A 12,332-nucleotide genomic window follows, 5' to 3' on the forward strand; every position below is an offset into this window, starting at 1 on the left:
ATACACGTCTCTCATATATGTAATACATATAATGTAATACATTCAATATACATGTAGTTCTAATACCCAGATTTGAACAAAGACATGTGCTCTAATTATAACTCACATATATGACAACTATTATTACTGTTATTTACAATCATATACTAAACACAATACCTCACCTCGTCTCAGGGACGCATGCAGAATAAGCCAACAGCTAATAAAACATCTGATTCTAAGTGAACCTAATTAAACAAAATATTGCCTAAGTATACTTATAGTATATACAGATATACATTATAAATGGCATTAGACAGACAGACAATTTATTTCGAGTATTCAAAGCCACGGCCCATATTACAACAGGGCTTTAACAAGTGTATTCATGCTGATCATATACTACCCATCAAAAGTTTAGACTCACTTAAAGCACTCACTATTTGTTATGTATATATATATGGTTACATCGAAGATGAATTTCTCCACTAACCTGAGGGAACCAACTGCAAACCTTATGCAGATGAATTGCACGAGGACCATGCATCAATTTTCTGAAAAGCATGTGCAAATATCGTGGATGTAAACAGCTACGCTTTGGTGTAAAGTTTTGTTAAGAATTCGCCAATTTTCACCGAGTTTCATCATTTATTGAACTCATGAAAAAAGTTTTTTCAGCCTTACGAAGTTATTTTACAATACATCAGTTCATGTGCAAACAGTACCTTAAAAAATTATGGAATATTTAGCAAAATCTAGCTTAAAACAGTTGACTGAAGCAAGTGGCTACATTTACACTAGTGAGTCTAAACTTTTGATGGGTAGTATATTTCAGGTATCTTGTCACCTGACAAGACAAAAAAAAGCTCTCGTAAAATAACAATAGAGATGCTACACTAAACTATCACACAATATGTCAGCATATATACTGAAGATCTAATTATAATTTGTTGTATTTCTTATCCTAAAGACTTTATATAAAAAACCTTTCCAAACTTAATATTACAATCTTATCAGTACTTGACATAATTGTAACAAAACTGTCCATAGAAGGACTATTTCCTATGCTGTTATGAAGACATTCTCTTATTTCGGCTTCATAACGCTGACAGATCATCAAGACATGAAATTCATCTTCAACAAGAAATAATTTTTTACTATGACAATATAAGCAAAATCTTTCACTAGCAGTTAAATTGCAATGCCTTCCTGTTTCAATTGCTAGCCTGAAATTATTACACCTGAATTTACAGTTCTTAAATGCTGTGGAATGTCAATTGAAATATAAGACTCAACATGTAACATTGTTTTAAATTGACAATAAGTTTGACACTTGCTCAAGTGTAAGTAATACAGTGCTATTCCTGGCTCAAGGAATCAAACAATTGCTGTTTAAAGTAGAAATAAACATTTTCACATTGCCAATATCTTGACCTATCCACACGATTCTGAAACCGAATTGAAATAAAATGTTTCTCACATGAGAGGCCCAAGTAGTTCTACCCACATCATCAAGGTTTTTTAGCATTAAGTAAGACTGACAAGGTAAACGATTATAATCTAACTGAATTATTCTACACCAATATTTCATTAGTTTTAACATATAGTTATATTGAAGTGGTACTCTACCACATTCACCAAGTGCCATAACATCACATGTGTTCTTATGTAACCTTAGTATTCGCTTGCAGAAGCTAGTTTGTACTCTTTCAATGGTTTTACAATAGTGGGTACCCCAAACATCAGCTCCATATGAAATAATTGGAACAATAACTGTATCAAATATCTTAAAGGCATCAGTACAAGAGACAAAACCATGCTTTCTTTGATAATTATATAATGACATTAGTGACTTGTTAGCCTGAGCTGCTGAACAGCTTTGTGCCTTAGACCATGACAAAAATGGTGTGAAGACAACCCCAAGATACCCCTAATTATTAACAACATCAATTTTCTTACCTTTAAAGTACCCCTTCTCGTGCTTTTTAGAGGACCACCTCTTCGGAATACAATTATCTTATTTTTTTTATGTTTACTTTCATACCAGTTGCTGCACAAAATTGTTCTAAAACATTTATTTCCTTTGTAGATTGATAACAGAGTGGCATTAGCGTACACATAAATAGTTATTGACCCTAATACATACATTAAATATGCATATAGAAACTAAACCTTATAATAAACACGCATGATACACATTAGTGTATCATGCCAGTCATGAAATAGCTAATACACATACATATACATACTACATATACATGATACAAATTGCAGTATCATGGTGGTATAACCCTACAAACAAACTCATACCAGTATACTAATGTACTGGTATACAATACGTCATACATTTGTCAGGGGCAGTGTGGTAGCTTAGTGGTTAAAGCGTTGGCTCGTCACGCCAAAGACCCGGGTTCGATTTCACACATGGGCATATATTAAATGTGTGAAGCCCATTTCTGGTGTCCCCCGCCGTGATATTGCTGGAATAATGCTAAAAGCGGCGTAAAACTAAACTCAGTCAGTCAGCCATACATTTGTCTAAAATACTAGGTATGCATATATTTATCGACAAACACCTAACATACGCTAAATATGATAAAACGCAGTTCCTTAAAACATGGAATCTAACACACTAGATCCTAACAGCCCTACTATACATATAATACTAAAATATCTAACTTAACTTACCCCATGTAATGTGCTGGTGTTGTGCTGTGATGGTGCTCAAGGAGAAATATGTAGACTGACATGCACAAGTGAAAGGCAGTGGAAAGCTTTAAATATGACAAGAAGCTGATAATCTATAAAACAATAGGAACCTTGACAACAGGCCAATGTGGAGCTTGAACCTGACACAAACCCCATGCTAGCTTACCAGAGAACACAGGCCAGTTTGGTAATGATAAAGTTTTATACCTAAGTTTAAAATAATGAAGTTTAACACATTAAAATGACACATTTATTTACACACTGTTACATCTATTGTTTCATTTCGTTGTATACGTTGAGTTCTTCCAAGACTAAACGGAACTCCTCCTCAGATATCCCGTACATTATCCAATACCATGATTACACAATGCCATTTAGAAAGTGGTCAAATGCAACATATGTTATATTTGGGATTACACTTTCCTACTAAAGTACATCCAGTGCCGTTGAGACAAGATCCTCAATAATATTTTAACTTTGCTTCAGCAAGAATACGAATACTCTCATGATTGGATGCTTTCTGTTGCAATCGGCTGGAAGTAAATTTAAGACCTAAACCTAACGGCCCTGATATTCCAGCCACTATTTCCATACCCAGTTCTACAGTTGCGGCGATTATAGTTGATAATACACCAATCCCGGCTGCGGCAACCCCAGTACTAGTTATTAAACGTGTATTGTCAACATCATCAATAGCATTCACAGCTCTATGACACCTTTTGTATAATCCAATCCGGCACCTGCTCTAGCTGGTGTTACATTTAACATATTTGATGCAATCGAAATTCATTAGCATCGACAGAGACCATATACATTGTACGCGAGCGCTTTGAGCACCCACTTAGTGGTTGCATTTAGCGCTATATAAAATTTTCAGTATTATTATTATTATTATACCGGTATATGGTCTCTATCATCATTTACTTCATCTACCGCAGGGCATATTATATATATCACATATGAGTGTTCTCCAGGAACGTCTCCACACTGTCAGTTATCATTATTAGTTTTAAATCAACATGTAAAAATATTTTAGCGAGTGAAAAGGGTACTCCCAACTCGAATTTGAACATTACCAAGGCTTGTGAGGATCTCTCTTAATGATGTTCAAGAATGCTGCGTTAAATATCATTGGTGACATTCCATTTAATACTTAGACCAGGGCCCGATCCACGAAACTACGACATTCGTAAGCCTAAGGTAAACTATACAAATTGCGACAGGTCGTAACGTTACGAACACTTTGCGGATGGAGACCCTTGTAATACATCGAGATAATCGTCAACCAAATTGTGTGGAGTCTCATTGTACAGCCGTCAGTTATTTAATACACCATCTAGTTATAAGGCTTACTATGCAGTCCTATGGAATGAGAAGAAAATAAAGAATAAAACATAACTAAGATTCATATTGTTAAGTGTAGTTAACAGCTAATATCTTGGAGTGCTGGACGACACATTAACATATGACTCGTGTGTGGCAGACTGAACAATACAATACGATACAATACAACACAACAAAACACATCACAACATAATAATATACTTAGTTCCAAAAGAACCGCGACATGTCCATTTGAAATAAGAACTGTTATCCCACATACACGTTTCCAGCCACTGTATGCTTTATGCAGAACGTTCCAAAGAAAGATAAAATACAACAGCAACGACAGTGGATTTAAGATCTGATGAAAGTTTTATGTGTCCAACCTGACGAGCCTGCATAGAGAAGTATAGACGCTTTAGCTAACATTTGATGTTGTCAGTACCTGGTATGACCACCATTATTGTCTATCACATGAGTATACGCCGTCTTCCCATGGACATGAACAAACTTCGAATGAAAGCACGGGATTGTACTCATTCAACTCTGCGTTGTCCAACTGCCGCCGATGTTTGTGGAAGAACTGGTCCTTGACGAAGGCGTCGGTCCAACTCGTCCCAGTGATGTTCCACTGGATTTAAATCAGGACTAAGAGGTGGCCAAACCATTGTCTGGATGCGATGGTTTGCCAGGAATTATCCTGTGGTAATGGCGGTGTCGGTGCGGGCATTATCGTGTTGAAACTGCAACTGTGGTCTGGGTCTAGAGGGCGAGACGACAACGGGCCTTAAGACTATGTTAATGAAGCGTCGTGCAGTTACACCCTTTCCACGACCTTGACCGTTGGTTTGGAAGATTACAGGTGGTACATGCCTTCCCTAGCCTCTATCCCACATCATAAGGGATGGTCCACCCCAGCGGTCACTGAAACGTTCATTTTGTCGAGACCGCCTCCGGGGTGTGGTGGTTAGAGCGTCCGCCCGGTGAGCGGAAGGTAGCGGGTTCGATCCCCGACTCCGTCATGCGAAAATACGTTAAAATATGGTACTTGTTGGTCCCTGCCTGGCGCTCCGCATTAATGGGTACATCAAGGACTGGTCGGCTCGGAGTCAGTAAAATGTGTCTGAGTCGGGTATTCATGCTTCACTGCGGCATGGTATCTCAGCTCTATAAAACCAGCTTAAGTCTGGGCTAGTACAAGCAGCCGCACATACACATACACACGCATGCACGTCGTCATATGAGCGAAATATTCTCAAGCACGCCTTTAAACCCAATTTCACCTCACCCCACCTCATTTTGTCGACGCCATCCTCTCACTCTCCCATCTGCAACGTGGGCACAAAACGACTCTCATCTGAGAAAACAACGTTCTGCCACTGTGCATAATATTATCTCCAATGCTGATGTTGGTGAGCCCATGCTTAACGCAGACGACGATGTCGTGGCGTCAAAATCGGTCCGATATAGGGTCTTCTACAGTGTAGCCGGTGTGCTCTCAAACGTCGACGCAGTGTTTCCTGAAATTGGTCTGTTGTGAATCCCAATTGTTTGACGGGCTGGAACAGTAGCTGGCAGAAAACGGTTGCGAAGATGTCTCGCCTGCGTGACGTCACTCGTAGGTCGATCTGTTACCGAATGCGTTTCATTTGCCGTTCAATCAGTCGGTAAATTGTCGTCCGATGTACTCCCATATGTTGTGCGACTTTGACAACACTGGAACCAGCATCAATCATCTCAACAGCACGTAGACGTGCTTCATTGCTCAGACGCGGCATACTGTTCTCTGAACCATTAAGAAAAGAACACAATAGAAACTGCCGTCGCATCTTTCAAAAGGTTCTTTCTCTCGTTTTTCTTGAAGAAAGTGTCGTATCATTTAATTCACGTGCACAACGTGTCAGGGCATGCGTTTATGTGACGCGTTTCTGTTGTTTATTCCCATAAAAATGTTCAATAATGAACAGTCATATTTCAGAAGTTTAATTTCGAAAATTGGTCTAAAAAAACATTTAACATGTACATTCGTTATGATTGTAAAGTAGATAAGACAATTATGGAATATTCAAAAACAAACTTGAATGTCGCGTTTCTTTTGGAGCTAAGTATATATACGTAGTTTTTAATTAAAGTTAGGAAGATATATTGAGAAGTAAGGTGGATAACATTGTTTCCATTTAATTACTAACTACATTTCATAATAAGAATCTCAGTTATTTTTTCTTCTTTATTTCATTATCATTCCTTAGCACTTCATAGTAAGCCTTGTAACTCTCCGTTAAACCTTCACAAATTGTCACACTGCATGCTTACAACCCTCTCTGCTCCAGCTCTCAGTCATTTCTATTGTTTCACTGATAGGCCAAGCTGGACACCGCCTAACTCCAATGTAAAGATGTTAAACTCACATGCTGTCTTGTTCTTCTGAAGGAAGGATATAATTATGGCCATTGGACTTTTAAAACGATTTAAGATCTGCGATTGTTCAGGCGATTATTCACCGTATCAGCTTGGGTACTGCCAACCTGGGGCTCCTTTCATGAAGCAACCTTTACTAAGGTTAACCGTAACTCCCATTCTTTAACATTGCACTAAGGTTACCTTAGTGACTTACTATCACCTTAGTGCTTTGTGAAAGGAGGCCCTGGCTGTTTCGTACATAAACGCAAAAACAAACGATTCGGCCCCACAACCAACAGCCGTTTGTATCCTTTTGGAGTACATTAACAAAGCACTGTTCACGGGGCAACGACAACACTCTTTCGTTGAGATGGAATATACGTCCCCCGCAGTGCAATCCCACTCCTGATTATCTTGGATACAGGGTGTCCATTACCCTTCACCAGCACATATGGTGGCACAAGGTTGATATGTATTAGTCAGTCAATTTTTGTTTCGATCGTAAACCATTTACCGTCATCACTGAGGGTGGGACGGTGGGGTAGCCTAGTGGTTGAAGCGTTCGATCGTCACACCGAAGACCCCACATGGTCACAATGCGCGAAGCCCATTTCCCGGCGTCCCTTGCCAGAAAATAAAGCGGCGTAATATCATACTCACTCACCGTTTTGAACCAGTTCTTCCCAATTGATGCAGGGGGCTCTAAAATAGGGTCCTGTCAACTCTTGGACATAGTGAATAGTGGCACTTACGAAAGATACAGGGAGGAGTTGTGGGATGAGCTTATATGGGGGTTTGATATGCCCATGGTTTGTGTGAGAATGACTGAAGTTATGTACCAGACGGTGCTGAGGTGATGTAGAATCGAATCCTGGTCTATCCACCCTTGAAGAGGTACAGCAAAAATTCTTCCAGTTCCGTGCTGTTACAACAGAACTCCGAAACGTCAAACTGACCTCGGCAAGGACTACAGTGACGCAGAAAGCTCAGTTAAGACTGAAGACCTAAGAGTGTTATTTGTTAAGTGTAATCTGATAGTGAGGCAAATTTTCCATTTTTGTTGACATTGTTTAACACAATTTAATCACGCCGCTTAGGTGTTTGAATCCACAATTAAGTGATTCCATTATTATTGACTATGTTGAAAGTTTGAGACAAATATTTGGTGGCAACCTTGCATATATAATTCATTCCATCCATCCATAAATCCATCCATCACATACATACATACATACATACATACATACATACATACATACATACATACATACATACATACATACATACATACATACATACATACATACATACATACATACATACATACATACATACATACAGATGTCTTGTTAGATTACAATGTTTGCCTCTTGTTTCGTAATATTCAATGTCCACTGTAATAAACTTCTCGTTACATCGAAACGTAAACGTATTCTACTAAACACGTTTTAACATCCTCTTAGACAATCAGAAAAAATATCTGATATTTAGTTCTATCAATCTGTAATTTACACTCAATAAACACTATACCGTCATTGTAGTGTACCAGCGGTATAGGCATGCTACGTCACACGGGGCTGTGGGAAAGCCTTGTAATTTAAGCGTTCGCTCGTCACGCCTGTGAAGCAGGTTATTGCTGGAATATTGCTAAAGGCGGCATAAAACCATACTCACTCACTCTAAACACTATACTGTTAGTGTAGTGTACCAGCAGTACTGGTTGTGCGTGCACAGAGCTTATTGTTAAATGCAAATCTGAACACAGAATGTTACATCATCCCAAGTATGGTGCACATAATAGACTTTGTGTTCATGGCAAGAAACAAGTCAATGAGAAAGATGCATCTTCTGGTCTCCTGTTGTGCGGTTCCTGAATATGAAATAATCAAGATTCAAAGAGTAAGAGGTACAATAAATTCCCCATAAGAGTGTTTGACAAAACGGGTGACTTCAACTTTACTAAACATAACTTTCCCTGTTATAACTGAGCATGATCTTTCTACCAAGATGTCAAACAGCATCACAGGATTCTCACTAACGTGCTGTATGATGAAGCGTACAATACAAGGCTTCTATATAGAATGATGTCAGATGGAATTCCATTTTCCTTGAAAAGCTTCTTTGTTGTTACTTTTCAGGTTAACAGTTGACCTGTCTTTCCATGTGTTTGTGATGAAAGCCACTAGAAGTGCAGGACATGCTCATCTTTACAATTACACCCGTATCATCACTATTGGGCAGTGACTGATAAACGCATGCTCACGAATAGTTGATATGGTACAAGTAACGCTGCTATTGACATACATGTACATTTATTAAGAGGTGAGGTGAAATTGGGTTTTACGTCGTGCTTGAGAATATTTCGCTCATATGACGACGTGCATGCGTGTGTATGTGTACTAGCCCAGACTTCAGCTGGTTTTATAGTGCTAGCCCACTGAGATATCATGCCGCAGTGAAGCATGAATACCCCACTCAGACACATTATACTGACTCCGAGCCGACCAGTCCTTCTGGTACCCATTAATGCCGAGCGCCAGACAGGGACCAACAAGTACCATATTTTACATTTATTAAGAAGATGGGAATGGTTTCTACTCCCGTTGATATTCGCAGAAAAATGGAAAAGAATTATTCACAACTAATCACGACGAAAACCAGGGTTTGATTCCCACATGGGCACAATGGGTGATGCCCATGCCGCACCGTGAAATTGCTGGAATGTTGCTAAAACCGGCATAAACCACGCTCAGTCACTTACTGACTTACATCTCCTTGATAGCTGGAATAACAATCTTCACAGTGCACCATGTTTATATGTTTCTCCCTGATAACATAAAAGTATTGCATCGGATACGAATCATATCGCTTTTAGGAATGCTTATATTGCAGTCTCTTTGTGTACAACTCTTCTGATGACAGCCTTCCAACAGGATGTCAGGTGTTTACATTGCTTTGACTGTTGGCAGTCTCCAGCTAATACACTTGATCTCAAGATGGACCCATGGCTACAAATAACTCTACAAAATCATCTGGGTTAAATTCAAAACATCCTAAATTCTCACAAAAGATGCTCATTCTGGACCTGGGCCAAAAGCTAATCTCATTTCAAAAATGAAACTAATTGTGCTGCTCTGTCTGCTGGGAAGCCTTAATTTTATTGTGAATTTTCCTGTGTCTCTGCATGTTGGATGACTGTGTGAACCTTTGCCCGCATTCAACACATTGATAAGGTTTGATTCCACTGTGAATTCTCATGTGATTCTGCTTAGTACTTGACTCTGTAAATTCTTTTCCGCATATATCACACTGATATGGCTTGATTCCACTGTGAGTCCGCATGTGTCTATGCAGACCGCCTGATCTCGAAAACTTTTTTCCACATTCAACACACTGGAAAGGTTTCAAACCAGTGTGAATCCTCATGTGTCTCTGCAGTTGACCTGATACTACAAATGCTTTCCCACATTCACCACATTGATAAGGCTTGAGTCCTCTGTGAATCCTCACGTGTCTCTGCAGGCTACTCGAAACGGGAAACTCTTTCCCACATTCATCACACCGATATGGTTTGATTCCACTGTGAGACCTCATGTGAGTCTGCAAACTGTATGAGTGTGTAAATCGTTTCTTACATTCAACACACTGATAAGGCTTCACACCACTATGACTCCTCATGTGTGTTTGCAGGCTACCCGAATCTGTAAATTTCTTCCCACATCCAACACACTGATAAGGTTTGATTCCACTGTGAATCCTCATGTGTCTCTCCCAGATTACTGTACTCTGTAAATCCTTTCCCACATTCAGCACACTTATGTGGCTTGATTCCACTGTGGTTCCTCATGTGTCTCTGTAGCTTGTGTGACTGTGGAAATTGTTTCCCACATTCAACACACTGATAAGACTTAATTCCACCATGACTCTTCAGGTGAGTCTGCAGGTCACTGGACTTGGCAAATTCTTTCCCACACACATCACACAGATAGGGCTTTGACCCACCATGACTTCTCATGTGCGTCTGCAGGCTACAAGATCCTGTAAATTCTTTTCCACATTCACCACACTGATAGGGCTTGATTCCACTGTGTTTCTTGACACCTCTTCTTTCCAGCTTGTCAGTAACAGACTGTTTCCTGAGATCAGCTGTTTCCTTCAGTTCTGTCTCACAGTTCGTGACTCCATATGTTTCAGGATTCTGTTCCTGGCCCTGTACTTCCATTATTTACCTATGGATGTTATGATGTTCACTGAAAACATAAAAGAGTTTTTACATGTTTTTATCAAGTGGATGCTTTTCCAAAAGATGTTTAAACGACACCACCAATAACAATTGGGGCTTTGACCACACTCAACTTCATGAAATGATATGCATCATGGTAAAGTAGCTAATACTTATCCATATCTAAAAGGTAACAGGTGGTGTGGAATGAACTTTGTGTAATCCCCAAACTGATATGTCTTCAGTTGATTTTAACTTCTATATTTCTAACGGACAAGAGCTTCTGCATGATAATGTAAAATAATACATTTGGATGTTTGGAAAGTTATCTATGTCACCAACTTGATTTTAAAATAAAATGAATGCATCCTTTACTTTGATCCCTTTCAGAGACCATACATTTTTTCTGATAATTGTGCTGGGGGCCCTTTCGCAAAGCGATCGCGATACGACTGTCGTAAGTCCATGTTAAAGTATGGGAGTTACGATCACCTTAGTGCTATGGTCACTTTTTAAAATGGGGCCCAGTATGTTCAATATTTTCACTGAACACTGAAATGCATACTCGTGGAAATTTGAATCATAAACTTTCTGAAATAAGGATACTAACAATATTTCATAATTAGGATTGTTCAATTATGTGTATTATGTATCCGAGGGGTGCAATAACTTTTAACACATACTTTGCAGTTGACTTGGTTGACACATGTCATAGTATCCCAATTGCGTAGATCAATGTCCATGCCGTTTATCACCCAACTAAATGGGAAGATGCCTCCAGTAGGTTATCCAGTGTAAAAGGTGTATGTATTGATGTCCTGTTAGATTACAATGTTTGCCTCCAGTTGTGTAATATTCAGTGTCCACCGTAATTAACTTCTGGATACATTTAAACGTGTACGTATTCTATGTTCTACGGGTTGTGGAATAGCCTAGTAGTTAAAGCGTTCGCTCGTCACGCTGATGATCCGTTCATTGCTGGAATATTGCTAAATGCGGCGTAAAACCATACTCACTCACTCTAAATACTTTAATGTTAATGAAGTGTACCAATGGTAGCAAGCACGCACGCACAAAGTTTATTGTTGAATGCAAATCTGAACACAGAATGTTCACCGTATGGTGCACATAATAGACTTTGTGTTCATGGCGGGAAACAAGTCAATGAGAAAGATGTATTTTCTGGTCTCCTGTTGTGCGATTTCTGAATATGAAATAATCACGATTCAAAGAGTATGAGGGACAATACATTACCCATGTATGAGAAGACAGGTGACTTCAACTTTACAAAACACACTTTTCCCTGCTATAACTGTGCATGTTCTTTCTATTAAGATGTCAAACAGCATCACAGGATTCTCACTAAGACGTTTTATGATCAAGAGTACAAAATGCAAGGCTTCTATATACAAATGTAGAATGATGTCAGATGGAATTCTATTTTCCTCCTTCGGACATATACTCCTGCATGGCTAATTTTCAGGGTTACTGTCTTTCCATGTGTTTGTGACGAAAGCCACTAGAAGTGCAGGACAAGCTCACCTTTACAATAACACCCGTATCATCACTACTGGACAGTGATTGATAAACACATGCTCACGAATAGATGATATGGTACAATTAACGCTGCTATTGACATTTATCTATTAAGAAGATGGGAAAGTTTTCTACTCCAGGTGATATTCCTAGAAAAATGGAA

The 12,332-nt window shown here is 39.1% G+C and overlaps 1 protein-coding gene across 1 annotated transcript; it reads right to left on the bottom strand.

Moving 5' to 3' along the window:
* Positions 1–8,942: 8,942 nt before the first annotated feature.
* On the bottom strand, positions 8,943–10,302 carry LOC124284775 (zinc finger protein 846-like). The gene has a single exon (XM_046720890.1). It carries the CDS (start codon positions 10,171–10,173, stop codon positions 9,532–9,534), a length of 642 nt encoding a protein of 213 aa, XP_046576846.1. The 5' UTR covers positions 10,174–10,302; the 3' UTR covers positions 8,943–9,531.
* Between the last annotated feature and the right edge of the window lie 2,030 nt (positions 10,303–12,332).

Source organism: Haliotis rubra, unplaced genomic scaffold (assembly GCF_003918875.1).
Source record: "Haliotis rubra isolate DU_JTF1 unplaced genomic scaffold, ASM391887v1 Scf344, whole genome shotgun sequence".
NCBI lineage: Eukaryota > Metazoa > Mollusca > Gastropoda > Lepetellida > Haliotidae > Haliotis > Haliotis rubra.